The 20,386-nt window shown below is 50.7% G+C and overlaps 1 protein-coding gene across 1 annotated transcript in view; it reads left to right on the forward strand.

The window, feature by feature from the left end:
- LOC119465101 (tRNA (guanine(37)-N1)-methyltransferase) overlaps window positions 1-20,386 on the forward strand; it is a 123,547-nt gene that overhangs the window by 80,280 nt on the left and 22,881 nt on the right. The window contains exon 4 of the mRNA XM_037725902.2: window positions 3,721-3,860. Within this exon, the coding sequence (XP_037581830.2) occupies window positions 3,721-3,860 (140 nt within the window). The remainder of the gene's footprint in view (window positions 1-3,720; window positions 3,861-20,386) is intronic.

The raw sequence follows: 20,386 nt of genomic DNA on the forward strand, positions 1-20,386 counted from the left end.
CTATGACTAACTACCTCAAAGGAAAAAGCGAAATCGGGAAAGAAAGAATTTATGATAACTCAAAGGGAAGCTCCTTACTTTTCGAAGCGAGATCAGAATGCCTTAGAATGCGTAGTTATAATGCGAGGTACACCAAGGACGAAGCCGCATGTGCTTGCTGTGGTAAAGCTAGAGAAACGGTGGAACATGTTTTATTGGAATGTGAAGAAATCTACCCGGCTGCCAGTCTAGGCTCCTCTGACCTCCTTGAAGCCCTTGGGTTCAGGGATAGCAGGGGGAAAGTAAACATATCCGCTATAGAGATTAGTAAAAGGCGGTTGGAGGTTTGGTGGCAGAAAAGTAGGGAGGCCATAAATAACGGAGACGTACAGAAACAGAGTTCCCAGTAATAGTTCCAAAAGTTTGATGCTTGGAATTGTTTGTATTTGTGTGTTTTATAAAAAATAAAGGTAGGACATTAGGCAAAATAATAACAAGAGCTTGGTGGTGCAACCCACCACCCTGTTTTAAAGGGGACGATCATAGCATCCATCCATCCATCCGTTTTCGTCATTCACATTGTCCTGTATACCCTTGCTTTCACTGGTGAGATAGTTTCTTGACCTCCTGATAACTGTACGACTGCTGCAATTGGATTTGCGTTGACTAGGCGGAAAGCCGCAACCTTGGTTGCTGACACCTGGGGAAGCAATGCTGGCCACCTAACAGACGCGGCAGACGTTCTGGTGAGCAGCTATCTCCATGTGAAGTTTGGCACTCATCGGTGATCCGGCCTAAGATCAATCATGCGCATGGATTAAACTGAGAAGCAGCGAGCATGCCTTGCAAGTTCGTTGGCAAGCTCACTGGTTCGAACAGGTTCACGCAAGTAGGTGTTGTGGGAACATTATTAGCGGCACTGTGGACGAAGAAGACGAGGGACGTGCCAGCAGTGGCGCGACGGACGCTTGAGCTGCGGCTGGACGCCCTTGGGCGCGGCCGGTCGAGACTGGAGCCTGCTGGCATGGACGGCGGGACCGAGCCGTTTCGCACATTGGCGCCCATAACGTGGGGCTGCGGCTGTGTTCCGGGAGGGACCATGGTCGTGGGGAAGGCTGACGGTGCCCATTCCACGGCCAGAAGAGACTCCTACCCTGGCCTGGTGCGTGACCATTTCCGCGGTGCGAGCTGCACTTTGGGTGTTCGGTGACGAGTGCTTCCGCTGGTTCCTCCTCCGTCACCGTCATCGAGCATGCCGTGGGACCTGGTGGCAGCGTGGTCTCCCACGCGCTGCTGCAGCTCCCGGCGCCACGGTTCCAGAAGGGCACAGCCGGCGCAGGTGACGTCATGAGTGCGATGGCACCGACACCACATCAAGAGCGGCTCCGTCCATCGGTGCTTCAGTGCGTGTTTCTACGCAGACGGCTCGAGAGGACGTGGTGAGCGGTGTCCACTGTTCCGGTGAGATTTCGGGACCTCGAGGCCAGTTGTCAACGGTTGCGGCGGCGGAAGCGTTAGAGCGATGATTGGGATCATCTGCGATCTTCCCCTCCTGTGACCTGCGTGCTGCGGTGCGGTGCAGTCTCTGTGGTGGCAAGGCATTGAGCAGGCGGCGGATCCTTCCGGCGGCCTGCTGCTTGCACTCGTCAGAACGAGGTCAAAGAGGAAAACTAGACCAGATGTGTGCCAGGGGACTGTTTAGGCCCTTTCGGTTCCTGCAAGACCTCCACTCCAAGGCTGCACCACCTGGTCTGCCCAATCTTCGCGAGGAGTCCGTCCTGGAAGCCAGCCAAGTTTAGGGCCTGCGGGTTCCTGGAAGACCTTGGTAACTCGGATGTTGCCGGCTCCGCCGATCCTTGTTCGGCGCATTAGCAGTCTACAAGGTTTGCCCGGTGGTAGGGGTGTCATGCCGTCGCTGCTAGCTACCGTGAGCCAGTGCCGTCAACGCCTTTGCAGAGGGAGGGGCAGTGTGGGAACGCCAACATTATTAGCGGCACTATGGACGAAGAAGACGAGGGACGCGCCAGCTGCGGACGCCCTTGGGCCCGGCCAGTCGAGACTGGAGCCTGCTGGCGCGGACTGTGGGATCGAGCCGTTTTGCACAACGTAAAGCGCTGAGCTGGAGCAGTACTCTCATGTGATCACTTTCTGAGATATTAAGGGCATAACCTCCTTGGAAGTGCTATCACTTTCGTGAGATTTCGTGTCAGTGGAATGTAAGAATGAAGACATACACTCACCAAAGTTTGGAGCATCAGTGGGGTGGCCATAAAGGAACCTGACAAAATTTGTGGAATCCTCGCCACTTCTGTCATTTAAATATTGTGTAGGCAAGTTGGGTAAAGTGCAAACTTCACATTTTATGACTTGGGAAGTATGACAGACTGTGGAGGTAATGTTCAGTAATACCTCCTGATGAAGATAGTTGGGAATGCAGTGTGCAACGACCAGGGAGGAGATTTGCTGGTACCGGAATAAGAAACTTAGTGCATTACAGCGTTTTCACACGAGACGGGTGGGACAATATTGCAGGGAAGCTGCTGTGGCGGGTGGCTACTGGTCTCGATCGCATGTATCTTGTGCCTTTTCTTGTTTACATGAAATCTTGCAGCTAGAAAACAAACGATCGCAGTTTGGCAGTTTGGCAATCAATTGAATGTTGGTGCTGAAAGATTGTGTTTTCCGGGAACGTATGAACCGGTAAAAGATAAGCACAACTGTATTGGGTAATTTTTTGTGTTCCCGATCGTGAAAATTGGCACCGCATAATCGTACGATTGTATGAACGAGGTTCAACTGTATAAGACAATGTTAGCTTGCCATTTACTGCCCATGCCATTCAGTGCAGTGCATACACGCTGCAGCTTAACAGGAATGCTTGTAGTGTGCGTGTGCGTGACACCCGTGCCAGCAGTGGAAGGTAGAATGCTGTACTGGTTCCACCACCAAGGCGTAAGGTTGATCGTGCGTTCACTTTGTAGCCAAAAGCACACTGCGTCTATGGAGACCCTCTGCACGGAAGTCGCGCATTGGGACAGCATGACAATGGCGGTAGCACCTATGGCATGAATGCACCTCGAGTGTCTATAGTTGCTATCACAATAAAATAAAATGTTGCCTGTAATTCAAACGGGGCATGTTTTTTTTGGAAAATTGCAACTTCAGTGACACCATGTCAAACATCTATTGATCAAATAGGACGGTTTATTATGTCGTGGTTCAGGAAGAGCTTAAAGGACACGCAACTAATCAGGATGGTTCAGATATCTGTAGTGCAGATTTAAAGGACTTTCTTCTATGATTACATAATGAGGCATGTGAACTGAGAATATTAATTTTTAATTGGTAGAACTGTGTACAACTAAAACGTTCATTTTTCTGCCATGAGACTTGCCCATTATGCTAAACTCTTTGTAATTGCATATTTTCGTAAATGCCAAGGTTGGAATGACCTTCTCAATAAATGTACTCCTTGTAACATATTCAGTGTATTTTCACGCACTGAAGAAATAAATGTGTGGTACTGCCACAATGCATGACCTCTGGTGACTTTACGGTACACCACCTTTGCATAGCGTTTCAAGTCTCAGAGCAAATGCAGTTATTCGAATGACTACGTAAGATGCAAGTGAGAATGAAGGCGCTGTTGTGTACACATGCCCACCTGTTGTTGGGGGCACAGGCAACCTCCAACTAGCCAAACTGCTTTTGTACTCAAAAATGGTTTCTCATAATTTCCAGGTGTACCTGGACAAGGTAAAGAACATCCGATGTGTGGTGAGCAAGGTGAATGTCATCGAGAGCACCTTCCGCAACTTCCACATGGAGCTGCTTGCTGGAGAGCAAGACACCAAGGTCCAGGTCAAGCAGAATGGTGCCAGGTACTATTTTATTGCACTGCAATCTTGCTGTTGTACTATAGTATTGCAATAATTCACCTTGAGGAAAATAGTGCTAAAGGGAAACACTAAATCAGTTTAGGCTGAGAGAGTATTCTTTCAAAACTAATTAATTTTGCAGTTAAAGGTTTATTACAATAGAACCTCGTTAATAAATTCAGGAAAAAAAAGAAAACACTAGAGAAAAGTACTAACTGGGATAATGTTTGACCCTAAGTCACTGAAAACTTGAGCAGACTCAATTGTGGTTTACATCTACAGTCATATCGAACCCACATGTAACGAATTAATGTGTATATTGAACTGCTATAAAGTCCCCTTGAATATCCCAAGCAAATGTATAGGGCTGGTGCACGCATGTGTAGAACACCAGTTCACCAGCACATATGATATATCGAACGCGGCGCCACGCCGAAGACCTCAAAGTGCACTACTTTGTGTACCTTGAGGCCTTCTGGTTTCAGGAGGTGGAGAAGAGAATCGCGTGCTGGGGAAAGTACACAGGAGCGGGCTGAGTGCGCAGCAAAGCAAAGCCAGTCTAGGTGGCATTGAGCGAAAGGGCAAAGGAGAAACGAGGCGACCCATGCACTTGCACGTCACCCACGTTCACGAAGTGAAACATCACTGTAACTCTTTGAAATGCATAAGCATTTCTATGCTTACCCGACGAGAAGAACCGTCCCCTAAGACGATCGCTTGCAAGACCGCAGCAGCGAGTGAATTCACCTTCGTGCTGCCTCTCGCTTCAACGTCAACTGGGTGGGAGAACACAGCGCACACGAAGCTATCAGCACTCTGCGCACTGTGTCCCCGTCGCAGATCACTTTCAAGATGGGGGCCCACGCGGCCGCATCATATGCATCCGCTGCCGGAGAACGGCTGGTCACGGTTGACAATGGTTCGACGCAGATGGTTAAAGCGAGAGAGAGTGATACTGGCTTTATGAATGTAATTCATACATTCATACAATGTAATCAGCCACTCGGTGCGGCTGATTACAGATAACCGATTACCGATTACAGATAACAGATTACCGAGCGGCTGATTATCTGATTACAGATAAATCAGTGCGATGCCTGCACCAGCGCTGACCACTACGTCAACGATCATCGTTACGCACCCTAAAGACCCGGGAACGTTCTGCGGTACGGATGAAGTTGATGTCGACGATTGGATTGCCAATTATGAATGCACCAGTGAGGTCAATCGTTGGGACCCGACGATGATGCTGACGAACGTGCTGTTTTACCTCAAAGGAATGGCAAAGGTGTGGTTCGATAACCATGAGGCAGAGATTGGAAGTTGGGACACCTTCAAAACAAAAACTTAGTGCCTTGTTTGGGAAGCCCATGGGTCGAAAGGTGGCCGCTACGCAAGAGCTGTCCATCCGCGCTCAGACGTCCATGGAACCATACATCTCCTACATTCAGGACGTCTTGGCTCTTTGCCGTAAAGTGGACATGAACATGACGGAGTCGGACAAGGTTGGTCACGTACTAAAGGGAATCGCAGACGATGCGTTCAACCTATTACTGTGCCGAAATTGTGCGACCGTAGACGCAATTATTGAAGAATGCCGGCGTTTTTGAGCGGGCCAAAAGTCGGCGTATTGCGAGGTCATTCGCTCGGCTACCGAACACCGCCCCGACGTCATCATGCGAAGATGGACAGCCCTCTCGTCGGCAGTCGTCGCCACCATCGGAAATTACACGAATCATTCGTCGGGAAATTGAAGCAATTGCTCCTGCTCTCCCCAACAACGGCCACGGCCATTTTCACGTGCCGGCCGTTTCCCTGGTCCGGTCCATTGTGCGGGAGGAACTTGGCAACTTGGGTTTCGCCGTCTGCACCGTTGCTCAGTCTCGGACAACTGACTTTCGCCCTAGGTCGCCACCTCGTCCGAGATCACCGCCCCAGGAACAACGGTTTTCTACGTGTTCTCGTAATCCGGCTGAATGGCGGACGGCAGATGATCGGCCGATTTGCTTCCACTGCCGCCATATCGGTCACGTCGTGCGCCATTGCAACAACCGTTGGGTGCCGCCGTTAATCCGGGATGACACTGCTAGCCGCACCGACAACTACCGCCGTTTTCAGCCCTGCTCAGCCATACCAGCCATACAACACTGACACCTACCGCCGCTTCCAGCCTTTTGAGCTGTACAACGTCGATGCCACCCCTACGCCGCACAGCCGTTCCCCGTCGCCCCGAGGTCACCAGTCCCGTTCGCTGCCAGGGCATCGGCCGTCGTCTCCGTCGCCTCTACGACGGCGTCCGACATCGCCGCTCAACCTTCAACAGGGAAACTAAGGGATGCAGCTCTTAGAGGTGACGCTGCATCTGCAATAGGAACTGTACTGTTTGAATGGCGAAGCAGGTACTCAATAAATAGATAAATGAAATAATGATTGGAACGCCATCGGCGCACCTGGCACCGCCACCTGCAGCAGTGTACTCGCTTTATCAATTCACCTTGCGCCGCCGTTCGCAGCAGTTCGTGTCACCGCAGTGCTATCGTTTATATGGCGAAATATTGATAATGACACCGAGCTGCAAGAATGAGCAAGTGCCACAATGCTTATGCATACTTAGACAACCTCCAGAGGAGTTTCTGCGTGAAATTTTTTCTTTCGCACTTCTTGCTTCCTGCACGCCTTCTGTGTGCAGTCAATTGAGCCCCGTCAAGCTGTTCGCATAGCCCGCGTGCTACCTCGAATGTCAACATTCCTTCTTTCTGATTTTCGTGGCGTCGTCGTGTGGGAAGAAGAAGAAAAAGCAAACCAGGATTAGCAATTTTTTTGCACGTAAATAAAGTGTGCTTGATTCTTTTTTCTGAGTTGCGTGCAGTAATTTAGCGGCCCTTGGATGCACCACTCGCTAAGCGGCCATTTGCCTGAGGGCCTATTATTGTACATATCGAATTATCTATATATTGAACTTTTTTGTGATGCCCTTCAGATTCGATATATCTATGTTCGACTACGTAATTCGAAGCAGTGCGTGAATCGTTGCAGCACGCGACGCCGCCAAGAACCTATCTGGTGGAGCCGGAGCGACCCGAGACGCGCATTGTCGTTTTAAGACAGCGATGGGAAACTGAAACAAAATCGAGCTGGTGGACGACGCCGGAATACAATGCCGATAGAATGAAACCTGATGCTCACTTCGCACCGCCTGCAGTAGGAAATGACAGTGCATTTAGGTCACTGCCTATTAAAGTGTGCAGTACGCTTCCATCGGCACTGTGCCACAGGCACTGTTAAACAGATAGGTGAAGATGCTTATCGCAGCGGGTTGGCGGCGATAGCTGTGAATGGCTACGTGCTACAACCGGTGGATTCGCTTGGTACGGGAGTAGGAAACCAAGTGCGTGGCGGCATTTTCACTTGACACAGGGGGGTGAGTACTGCGGGGAAACTGCCGTTGAGGGCGCCTACTACAGTATAGGCATCGGGCGGCCGTTGTAAGGCGCCAGCGGCGCGCCCGCGATATGCTGGCGAACAGCGCCGCGAACGGCAGCTGTCAGAGCACTGGCATGTGAAGCAGACGACGGGACGAAAGCGCTCGGTGCTTCCAGTGATTTGGCACTGCGGATTTTAAGGGCTGACGCACCGGAAAACGCATTTTTGTGAGTCTGCTTTTGAGAAAGGTCGTCACTTGTACGAGGCAGATCACATTCGTGACATCGAGTAATATATAAAGCAGAAAACGAGCGCAAATTGCGATGCAAATGCACCACGCGAACGGAGCTCACCGCGGCAAGATAACACGTGGTACTCCAGCAGTAATATTCCAGATGTTATTTTGCTGTGCGCGTTAACATTCTCGCGTATTTAATCATGTAAATAGGCGAAGAACACAAAAATTATCGAGAGAAAAAAAAAAGGTGACATACGTCTTCCTTATTCTGTTTCTTGAGCTGCTTCGCTGATCGGACATGTGTCAGTCGTTCTCTGTCCGTTGTAGTTCTTTTATCTTTGCAATGCTTCCCCATTCTTAATTGCTTATAAACTAGCCCAATCTTCAGTCACGGCCCATTTTATATAGCTTAGCGCGACGGGAGCCGTCGGTGGCGGCGAGTGTGAACACGCACTGCGTTGGCGTTCGCCGTCGATGCACAGCACAGTCGTGTGTCGGACTCAACCAGAGTTTGGAATTGCTACGAAGGAAAATGTACATTAAAAGAAAGACTGATACACTGATAAGACGGCAAAATAACTACAAATCTGAGTGTTCGCCTTCGGTGCCCAAGCTCCGGAGCTTTACACTGCGGAGGCGAAGACAGGCAAGTGGGACACGAAGCTCTTGCGTATGAACGGCTCTTTTATTAACGTTAGAACAACTACATCATAGCAAATCAGCGTCGGAAATGTACAGTGCCCAGCGATTGAAGCGCTGGAAGCGCGCGGCTGCCGCCGTTTTTTTTTTTTTTTTGCGCCACAGGTGAGCGCCGTGGGACCAAATGCAGTCATAATGCGTTACTAAGGTTCTCGCTTTCACTCTACACCAGAATGCATCAGTTTGGCGTCCCCAGCGCTTACAGTCAGTGCAAAAAGCGCTGCTGACCATGCGATTAGAGTATCGCGTTTCAGTTGCTCAGCACTGTACGCGCTGTTGCCTACAGACCGCACATATACAGACTTTTCGCCTGAAAAACGCGATGCCGCGATGAACAACGATTGAATTTAATGGCCTAACCAGTTTCAGTCATGTTTCAGTAACTGTTGGTGCACCCAAAAACGCAACATATTTGATCAGACTAGGTTTCAAGGCAGCGCCTGCTGCGCGCGGCCCGGCCGCCACATGCCATACATTCGCGGCGCAGCCGCACGAAGGCGCCACCGGTCCAAATTCATCCCGCGCCCGGTGCCTATAGACCACTTATAATGTAACCACTTATAGTGCAGGACCGGATATAGTGCAGTCTTTTCAGACTCCCGTTAATTTTCCCACAGCACTCCATGTATATGCGTATCGCTTATAGTGCAGTTGCGGGAAATGAAATACCGGTTACAGTGCGGCTGCCGGGGGGTACGGAAGTCAGCGGAGACGGCGAACGCTCCCCTCAAACGGGCGCCCTAAGGAGTGCTCGAGGAAGAAAGAGACGAAGTGGAGGAGAAGGGCACGTGGTGCAAATGAACAGCCAGTGAGGCTGTAACCAGAATCTTGAGGGCGTCGTGAAATATCACGGCGCACATAGCGAGCGAGGGCGACGAAACGGCCAACGCCGGCCAACACTCGCTTCACTATAACGGCAGTAAATGAAACTTCAGGGAGCGAGCAGCGCCGGCACGGCACGGCGAAGGGCGCACGCGGAGACCGTAGAATGTGAGGGAGGAGGGCGGCAGGGAAGCAGGATTTCGTCTCGGCAACTCGGCTGCTTTGATGGCTCCTCTCGCCCTCCCTCGTAACTCCCTCCCTCGTAACTCCCTCACTTTCGACTGTCACCGTGCGCGCCCACCGCCGTGCAGGGGCTGCCGCTCCAGCCGGCCCGGCGCCAGCTCCCCGAAGTTTCGTTTTCTGCCGTTATCGGTAAGTGGGCATTTGCCGGCAAGAGGAGTTTCGTTGGCCGGCCTGGGACAGCGGCGCTGCTTCCCTCTGCGCCATAGCCGCAGCGTGCAAGGTCAGCACGTGACTAGAATGTAGAGGAAGCATAAAGGAGAAAGAAGGGTTCACTGCCATTTTCTACGCGTGGCTACGGTAGTGTGGCTGAGACGTTGGCACGTACACGCATCTTCTGGCGCAACGCAGAATTGGCGACCTTGCCATTTGAGAGAGGGTGAAATTTCCGCCGCATTTTTTTTTCTTTCTTTCTTTTTTTGTTTTGTTCGCGCACGACATTGAGGGGTCTCTCCTAAGCTTTTACTCTATGGCGGTGCCGGAGCAATGCCGGTCAGAGGCGCCGCTGCGTGAATTATTTCGAATTAACGAGATTCGACTGTAAATTGAATGCAAACGTTCTAGCTGCATTCCTTGACTGTCGCATACGTGTGGCGGCTCGGTGCACATGTTTTGCATATGTGCGGGCCTTGAAAATTGTTGCTCGGGTTATAATGCGGATATTCGCGACTCCAGGCGACTTACGTTATAAGCAGTCTGCGCTGTACATTCTATCGTGCCTGCCTCGCACCTTTCCTTGTTTACATGGGATCTAGTGGACGGAAAACGTATCATACAAATCGCATTTTGAGGATATACTGAATTTTGGTGGCGGAAGATTGTGTATTCTGTGAACGTATTAACCGGTAAAAACATATTAACCCTTTGCAGTCCATTGTCGGGCGGGGCCCGACAACGCAATACGGACGTAGCGGTCTGCTGTCGCGCGGTATCCCACAAGGGCGGTTGGGGGTTAAATTTTGCAGTTTTTCTCACTGCGATTCGTGCGCATTCTTTGTATACATGATGCACCATCTCTTGGGGAATAAGTGAACTTTGTTTTTGAAGTTTACTTCTTTTTGCACTAGGGTGCATCACAATGTTCAGCACGGCTTCTGGATACCAGAGCATTCTCACTTGTGCGCGGAACCGCACGTTCGCTTAGTTCGCTGAGAAGCATGACCACTTTTTCACCGCATGCGTTTTACGGTGTTGCATTTAGTGAAAGTTTCTAGAGGTTTCCATTGTCAATAGCTTTATTTTGAGGCACACACAGCTGCAGAATCATGGTGATAAAGAACAGCGACGCCTGCAGTACCGCCGCAACCTCATCCAACAGGGCCGTGATTTTGTAGCGATTCCTTGTCCGACGATATTCGTTTTTGCGACGATATTCAGTGGTCAGAGCGATGCCCCGCCCGCGTTATCAAAGCGATCAACCGGCCGTGAATGGTGGATGATAAGAGTGGCATATAATCGAGCGGAAGGCATCGCTACAAAATTGCGGCCCAGCTGGGGGGTCACGTGAGGGCTAGAGCCAAAAAGCGGGGCCCGTCTGCGCGGAAGGATTGCGAGGAAAGGCTAGATGGGAGGAGCCATTTCATCAACAAGCTCCCAGGTCAAAACAGCAAGGACTGTGCTGTTTGTAGCGATCGAAAAACAAATGGAGGCAGGAGGGAAACTGTTTTTCTGCAAAACCTGTAGTAACAACCCTGGCCTGCACCCAGCAGAATGCTTCGAGCAGTATCACACGCTGCTCAAATATCGTTAGAGGAGTTGCCTGCAGAACGCAAGAGAAAGAATATTGTGTGAGTTTTTCTTCCACAGTTTGTGGTTTTCTTCGTGACGCCACAAAGTGGCAAAATAGTTTGGACCAGGACAGCCGGAAAGTGGGTAAAAGTTTCAGGACCGCAAAGGGTTAACATTGGTGCCGGCAAATCATACAAAATAGGATCGTATCAATGAGGTTCTAGTGTACTATACTCTGTTCGTTCCATCCATAAGAGGAGGATAAAAATTTACCAAAGAAATGAAAAGATGAGAGGGACGAGGGCTGGTACTTCGTGCTTCCATGTTGTGCCAGTAGGAGGATCCCTCAGTCCAGGGGCAAGGCGGATTTGAGCTGGACAGAACAGCTTCCCTCTGTTCAGGGGTGGCAAGCGATGCTTTGGACAAGGCTTGTTGCTGGGCTTGTTGGCTTATGTATAAAGTAAAATTAAAAGAGCATGAAAAAAGATACGGATCAGATTGAACAGTAATCGTGGTGTTCAGTCTGGTCTGTCTTTTTTTTTTCGCTCTTTGAATTTTACTTTTACGATGCTGTGGTCATAGAAGTGTGTGGTAGTGTGTGGTCATAGAAGCCTTACTCCACACATTTAACAGTGCAGTTGTTTTTGATCTGCGGTACCTTCTACAGAATAACTGCTTCGTATATGACAACTACAACTTATGGATGCAAGGTTATTAAATAATGTTTTGTGCACTCTTGTGCTTACAGTATTAGAAATAACACAAATTTCATTAACCAAGTCAAAAGTTAATAGATGTTTCAGAACCCATGCACGCCTTTGTTCACAATGCAACAGACACAAGGTCATCGTCAATTTAAATACATCAGGCTGTTGATTGTATCATTTAAAATTCGAGTAATAACGATGCAGTGTCATCCAGTATGCAACATACTAAGTTTTATGTGAGTGCTACTGTTGTACTGTGGCCGCTGGTTGCAGAAACATGTCACTCTGCTAATTCTGCAGTAAGTAGGTTCAGAACTTCAAAACCTTTCATGTAATAAATACATCACATTTTGTGTCATAAAAGTATGACACTGAATTTTCCATTAAATTACGTGATGCACACCGGGCCACTGTCAAGCACCGAGTCAAACGTGTTCCTGGCCCCATCTGTGAGCACGATGCTCCTGCCTGGGGAAACCACGCTGCCTGCATCATCGAGCCACCACCGTTGCCGCAGTTGTGACACCGGGAAGCCTGACCATCTTCCCTCTGTGGGTTTTCACTCCGTGACATCGTGTTGCAGGAGGACAGGTACCACATCAACATAGCCAAGCTTCCTCCTGCTCTGTGCTGTGATGCCCCGCCTGCTGGGCCACATGCATATAATGGACTTTTTGGCCTTCATGTTAGCCCTACTTTAACTGGCAGTGCCCCCTCACTTGCTCACTGCCACGCAACCCGGTCTCTACACACCTTCGTCCGTCACGATGGACGAAGGTGCGCTCCCGAAAAGACAGAGACTCCATCCATTCCACCAGGTTTTAGTTCTGCAGCACCTCTCCGTTCGCCACTGACCACACTGCAATCAGAACATGCTGTAGCATTCTCCAGGCCGCCCAGGTCAACGCTGTGCACGTTCGATGCTCCGACTGTCTGTCACGCAGGGCCAACAGCATTTACAAATGATCCAGCCATTGCCAAAGCTGCCCTTCGTCTGCCACCTAGTTTTGATAGACAAGTTGCCCTTTTTCCAACATCGCCAAATGCTCATGTGGCCATACAAGAACGCAGTGCAGCTGCAGGCCCCCTTCCGTCTGGTGCACGCGCAGCCCTGTTCTCTACGGCCGCCTTGCTGCTTGGGCCTACTTATCGCCCACAATGTGCGCTCTATACATGTTCCAGCCAATGTCTGCTGAGTCATGCAGCATTTCTTTTGCACTGCCAACCTGCATACCCGTCCTTCTGGCAATGCTGCTGCACTCAGGAGCTCCTGCTTTTTTTTCGCCACTGCTGCCGGAGTTGCCACATTCAATGTACCCTGGGTTCTTCTACATGCACCACCCAGCTGCTTGTGCTCGATCCGCAGGTAAGACATGACCTCAACGGCATGGACAACATTGTGTCATTTTCTTGAGCAACGTCAGCAAGTTTCCCAAGCTACCACAATGGACTTCAACCCCAAGAACAGTGCACGGTGACTCCATGAGGTGCTGTGTTTTTAATCAGCCGAGATCACACCGATGCTTTCTGCCAGAGTAGTCAAGCTGTGCCCTATCATGTTGGACCTTTACAGTCACGTGGCCCCGTGCACTCGAACCAGCATCCGATCGCCGAGAGAGAGAGAATGAACTTTATGCAAAAGAGCACATGAGCCTAGGTAGCTCCTCTGCTCTGCAATGGGTGGTCCCCTCAGTCCAGGAGTCCAGCGGCCTTAGCTGCCCTTCTCGCTCGGTTGACCAGGTTGAGCTGGTCCGTCGAGTTGGAGCTGGACAGCACTGCCTCCCATTGCCGTGTGGTGGGGTGTGTTATGGGTGTGAGCTGTGGTGTGTTTGCGCAAGCCCATATCATGTGGTAAAGTGTTGCACATTGATCACAGTGTGGGCACTTATAGGAATACAGCGCAGGGTGTATGGCGTGGTAAAGACTCAAATGTGGATATGTGTTTGTTTGGAGTTTTCGCCATATTACGGCTTCCTCTCGCGTCAGAGCATTGTGAGGCAGCGGTAGTGTTCTTCGTGAAAGGCGATAGTGTTGTAGGATGTGCGTGTAGGTTAATGGTAAGGGCTCCGGATGGAACTGCTCGGCCGGGTCATCTTGTGGCTCCCGGTGTGCATGCGCAGGCGTAGGCGTGTGCCTGCTGATTGCCGCGTAAGGACGCGTGCCCCGGAGTCTACACGATTTGTATGTATGATGGGGACTGGTGAGCTCCACTCAGAATGCGATGTGTGGCCCTGGAAATTTTCTTCCTGTAAAAATTTCTGCATGCTATCTGCGAGTCCGTCAGAACTATGATGCACTCCCAGTGCGGTCTCGTCGTGATGGCTAACACTATCGCTAGTTCCTCTGCTTCCGCAGCGCTCACTCTGGAAACTGCCGACGCATTTATTTCAGTCCCGTGATTGTCGACTACGCTGGTGACGAATGCGGTGCTTATTGCGGTGCTGGCCGTGTCTACGTACAAGACATTGGGGTGGTTTTCATACTTTCTCGTGAGCGCCTGCGCTCGGGCTTGTCGCTGTTTGATGTGGAAGTTTGGGTGCATGTTCCTGGGAATCGGTGAGGCGTGCATTATTTCTTTATTCGTGTTGGCATTTTTGTCAGTGCACTGGTCTTTCGTTCAGAGTATCCAAGACGTTCCAAGACGCAGCGTCCCGCTATTGTGAATAGTAGCCTTTCCTTCTGGCTTACCAGGTGGGCCTCTATGATTTCCCGTGCGTTGTTGTACAGCTCTGTCTCCTCAAGGCGAAAAGTAGCCGTTCCGGGTGGGAGTCCTTGCGCTTGCTTATATTCCTTGCGTATTAGCAGGTCGAGTACCTCCACTTCCGCGTTACTGAAATTTAAATATGGTGCCGAGTACGCAATGCGGCTCACAATCAGAGCCTACACTAGTCGGATCAGGTCCTGTTCCTTGAGTCCCCTCTTTCTGCTGGTAATTCGCCGCATCATGCACAAGATCTGCGTGGTCGTGTGTTGTAGCTTCTATATGGCGTATCCTCTGCCCCCGTCTTTTTATATGTGTAAGCCAAGGATACAAAGTCTGTCCACCTTGGTGATTTCTCTAGGACCTATTCGCAGGTAGATGGTTGGTGCCGGGGCTAGCCATTGATCGTCCTCAGGAGTGCTTCTCGATTATGAGGAGCTCCGACTTCTCCGGCGCACATTGCAGTCTGCATGTCTCCGCGTATCTTGATATGACGTCTACTGCCTCCTCTAATGCCTCTTGTTATTCTCCTATGGACCCTCCGACTGTCCATATCATGATGTCATCTGCATACAAGGCATGTCTGATCCCCGGTATTTTCTCGAGTTGGGCTGGCAGTTTCATCATGGCCATGTTGAAAAGTTTCGGCCATAGCACTGCTCCTTGTGGCGTTCTTGTGTTAGGTGTGTCTATTAACTGTGACCTCACATTTACCAGCCCTATTGTGGCTGTGCAATATGTGAGAAAAGCCCTCACGTAATTGTACGTTCGTCGGCTGGAATTCGTGTCACTAAGATTGGCTAGTATGGCTTTGTGTCCCACATTGTCAAAGGCCCCCTTTAGGTGTAGTGCGAGAATTGCTTTTGGGTAGTACGGCATTGGTGCAGTCAGTACTTCCTCTTTGAGCTGCTGAAGCACGTCTTGTGTTGACAAGTTGGGCCAAAAACCAAACATTGTGTTCGGCATCAGTTGACGTTCTTCGAGATGTGTCTGTAGCCTGTTTAAGATCACGTGTTCCATCAATTTACCGAGGCAAGACGTGAGCGAAATGGGTCTTAGATTCTCCAGGCAGGGCGTTTTCCCCGGCTTTGGTGTCAGCGTAATCTCCGCATCCTTGAATTTCTGGGGTAAGGTCCCTCTGCTCCAGTGTGCATCAAAGAGTTCCAGTATTGCCTGCACGGTTGCATCGTCCAGGTTATGTACCAACTTGTTTGTGATTCCGTCTTTGCCCAGAGTGGTGTTTCGAGTGAGTTTTGCGATCGCTCGTGCCAGCTGGGAACGCGTTGTATCCCGGTCGAGCTTGCTGTTTTTCAGTCCGGCGTAGTCAGCTGCTGGCTGTACATCGAGTATCGGCTGGCCAATGTATCTACTTTGAAGGGCACGCAATAGCTGATCGTCTGTGCCTCTGAAGTTGTGTAGTACTCGGCTCATCGTGTGCTTGCTTTCTCTTTTGCTCTGGGTCGGATCTAGTAGATGTCTGAGTATGGCCCACATCTTCGCAGTGCCCAGCGTTCCTTGAAGGGAGTTACAAAACTGGTCCCAGTTCTGTCATGCAAGTTGCTCTGCCTCGTTCATTATTTTCGCGATGCGAATTTTTAGCTTATGGTTGTGCCGCTGCCTTCACCATCTTCTCAGCAGACTGTGGCGCGCTTCCCACATGTGTAACAGGCACAGATCCACTGCCGGATTGTCCGTGGTGAGTGCAACCTCCTTTGAGTGTTTGGCTACCGATTCTTGCAGTTCTCTAACCCAGCCCTCCAGATCACTTATCGCTTGGGCTTCTTGCGTTTCTCTTTTGCTCCGGAACTTTGCCCAGTCCGTGATTTTGGTGGAGCGTACCTTTCTTCTCGGGAAGTTTCCCACGTGTACCGAGATGTCGAGTATGAAGTGGTCGCTCCCTAGTGTCTCAGTGTTTTCCTACTCGATGTTCCGAAGTCTGGACGCGAGCGCAAGATCAGGACAGGTGTCGCAGGCCGTGCTGTTGCCTACTCTCATTGGATATGTCGGATCCGTCACTATCAAAAGTCGGTGGTGTTGTATGATGTTGTACAAGGTTGTTCCCTTTTCGGTATGTCTGCCGTACCCCCATGCTTCAAGTGCCACGTTGACGACTAATATGAGGAGGCCATTTTGTCCAGCTAGCTGCCTCGCTTGCTGCACCAAGTTGTCTAGGGGTCCCAGCGTTTCCTTCGGCGCGCTGTATATATTAAGTATAAAAAGACTTGTGATTCCCCTGGGCTGGGGTACTATTTCCGTGAACGCGTGATCGCTTACCCTGTCCGCATAAGTGTGGTCTATTGCAGTGAGGTGTTTGCTCATGAGTGTGGCCATACGTGCTTCTGCTGTTGGATGAGTGTGATGTCCGGTGATTCTTGGTGATTTTCCTGTTTCCTGTAAGGCTTTACCTCTGGTGGTGTGTATTGTTTGGCAATGTACTGCAGCAGCGTCGCCCTCTTGCGAGTGAAGCCACGAGAATTCCACTGCCAAACGGTGACGCCTCCATTTTGATCATTCGGTTTTCTGGCCATTTTGATCCTCTTAGAGCATTTGCTGAAGGGCTGCCTCTCTGTGTGGATAGACTCGCGGCTTCTTGTGGCGTTGATCATTTACCAGAGGGGCGAAAACCTCATGTAGTTGCGTTATCATCCTATGGAGCTCGTCGAAGCCCTTCTCCATTTGCAGATGTAGCTCTTGGATGGCTTTCCCATACCTGCCAGGTCTCCTGAATTGTCCGGGAGACTCTCGAATTGTCCAGGAAACTCCCGAATTTTGATGGTTTTGTACGATTGTATGACTGAAACAGAAATCTCCCAAAAATGCGCCCGTGTTCGGCTGAATCCTTCCCCTAATCTGGCCACATAGCGCCGGAGCTACGTGACACTGATTGACATCGTGATCAGTGAAGAGTCTAAGAAGCGTAGCCAGTCAAGCGCAGAATTTAAGCTTCTAGTATCACTTCTGCTTTGCTATTTATGCGAACGCAGCGCCGCCATCGTTTTCATCTACGCATAACGAAATTGTCTACGCAGCTGCCCAGGGTATCACAAGCGTGGCGCTAGGGTCTGATTCTCCCTGTAATTTCTCTCCACTTTCTTGTGCCGGTTTTTCCTGTAGGAAGCACTCGTCGGAAGTTTTCTTACGTTCTTTGTTGGGCTTTGGCGTTCCGGTGCATGGTGTAGTGCGTCTTTTACGTAGTTGTCGGCAATGGCGTTGAGTAAATGGCGCAAGAAATACCTTCAAGTCTTTATAAGGCAGTATACCGCAGAGTTGGGCTGTATTGTGGTGTCGCGGAAAGGCGAGCATCATTGTGATGTGTTTTGTCACCACTGATCTCGGGAGCGTGCGGGTGTTAGAAGAGATGGAGTAGGCAGGCGCATGGCAACACAGCAAAAGGATTTTTAATCACGCACGAACCCAAGACCCGAACGAAAGCAAACAAAAATAAACAAGCACACTAAAACACACCGCGGGGACAATACTAACGAAGTTACAACCTAAAGCCTAATATACTAAGAATGTTCCTATTTGTGCCTACACTCGTCTGTGGCGGCTAATCCACCAAAGTCAGGCAACCTTGTATTAACGCTGGGACGCGGCGAATAAGAGTCACCTTGTTGTGTTTGTCGTTGCACGTTTGTCCAAGTCCGAAGCTCGTCGGCTCTTTCTCTCCGAATTCAGCGCTCTTGTCGATTCCGCAGACGTCTGTGCCTCGCTGTCGTCGCGTCGTCTCTTTTGTCCGTGTTTAGCTCATTAGTGCTCTGTCAGTGGCGAGCTCATCATCTCATCCTTGATGGCGTTCGCCGTAGCTTAGGCCCACCTGCCTAGGCCTAGCGTCGGGATGCGTCGCAACTTCTTCAAGAGTGCCGACGTGTCGTCCCGAGGAGATTCGAACGTGCCGGTCTGCCGCAGAAGGGGGATCCTCTCTGGGGTGCCTGGTCCTGCCGTGAGAAGCTGCAGCCCGTCCAGGAGCCTCGCCCGAACTTGCCGAGGTCGACGGCCACACCTTGGACGGCCAGCGTCGCGGACTCAACCAGACCCCCAAGTCTCCCGTCGCCAGAACATAGCTGGAGATGCGACCTTCCTGACCCGGTGCCACGTTGAAACTCCACGGACAGCGCCGTTTATCCCTCGACTATGCCTCGGTTCGTGCGCCTCGCGCGCTCGCGCCGTTCGGAACCCCGTGTTTCTCGTGCTCCTTTTCTTTTTCACGCCACCGGCGGCCTCTTACATATGACAATCATGCATTTTGCACTGTTTGCAATTGTGACATCAGCATCTCGCACGGCAGTAGAACCGACTTGGCTACGCACATTTCATCGCAGAATCATGGAAGAGTCATGGAAAATGCGTGTGAAAGGCCGTTACTCTCGCTTCGAGCGAGAGTAACGGCCTTCAAGAGTAACGGTGTTCGGGGTTCGGGCGAACTTTCTTGCGCTGGTGGCTCATTTTGGCTTTGTTCTTTGTTCCTCCTTTAGCTGCACTTGCAATTCGGCTATCTCTACACGCAGTTCCTGCACTAGGGCTGCAAGCACCTGTACAGTGTTCTTGTTTGTGTCTGCGTCTCGTGATGGCTTATGTGTGGCTTGGTTTTGTCATTTTGTCTCCGTGACTTCGGGAGGCAGCGTTTTGCCCAGATCACCTGTTGTTCCTTGGAGCTCACGTGACTCAGGGTTTTCGACCTACTGCCAGACTTGGTTCTGCTATTGGACCTGGTTCTGCTATTGGACCTGGTTCTGCTATTGGACCTGGATCTGCTGCCACCTCATTGTTGCGATGCCGCCCTGGGTCTCGACCTGGAGCGGGTTTGAGATTGGGATCGCTGTCTGCGATCCTTGCTCGGTTGTTCCGTCATGGTGTTGTCTTTGTTTGCCTGTTCCTTGCGCGGCCCGTGCAACGAGCGTGACGCAAGTAGCTGTCTCTTGGGGCTTTCTTTCAAAGCTGTCGTGTCGAAAAAATGCCCCTGAACTGAAATGTTCGTGAAACGAACATTTAAATTTGCACTCGTGTCCATCACTAGGCTCTGCTGCACCACAATCTTTTGCAGGAGGGTTTGTGCGGGTGTGGGCAAACGTCGGTTCGATGCCCCATTTGATGGCATGCGTTGCATACCTTGGCCGTGTGTCGATAGGGTAGGCAGCGTAGCTGGCCTCTGTCGAAGGTGATGTACCTCTTGCCACGTGATTTATTGACGTGTGAACATCAAGGAACGGCAACAAACGACAGGCGAACGTCAAGAGGCGACGGGGCGACCAGCAGCCAAAATCCAGGCAAGCACAAGCTCGGGGCGCGTGGTTACCACCAACACTGTGGCTTGCTTGCTGACTGCTTCGTCGTCGTCTTGTCTTCTTCATTACATTGGCCCCCAGGGAATAGCGTAGCTATCCTGGTGACTTAAGGCGTTGACAGTATCGAGGGGTCATAATAGGGCTTGAGGCGACTCACGTGAACGATTTCTCGACCACGACGACGTAAGTCTTGGGACGGTGTCAAAGGCTCAACGTCATAATTGACTGGAGATGTCCGAGCGAGGATGCGGTAGGGCCCATGATATCGGGCCAGTAATTTAGATGAAAGGCCAGGCGTACTCGGAGGAATCCAAAGCCAAACCAAGGCACCGGTCGCGAAAGTAGTGAGAGGTCGGTCGGTGTCGTGCCTAAGCTTCTGTTGACCTTGGTTCTCGGTTGTCAATGAACGGGCCAATTGTCGACAATCTTCGGCATACCTGGCGACATCAGAAATTGCAGTGTACTCAGATGAGTCAGGTGTGTAGGGAAGCATAGTGTCCAGCGTGCATGACGGCTCACGTCCGTACCAGAGAAAGAACGGCGAGAATCCTGTGGTCGTGTGCGTAGCAGTGTTGTACGCATATGTGATGAATGGAAGGACGGTGTCCCAATTGGTCTGGTCCGACACCGTGTACATCGTCAGCATATCCCCCAGAGTGCGATTAAATCGCTCAGTTAGGCCATTA

This window comes from Dermacentor silvarum, chromosome 9 (assembly GCF_013339745.2).
Source record: "Dermacentor silvarum isolate Dsil-2018 chromosome 9, BIME_Dsil_1.4, whole genome shotgun sequence".
Taxonomy (NCBI): domain Eukaryota; kingdom Metazoa; phylum Arthropoda; class Arachnida; order Ixodida; family Ixodidae; genus Dermacentor; species Dermacentor silvarum.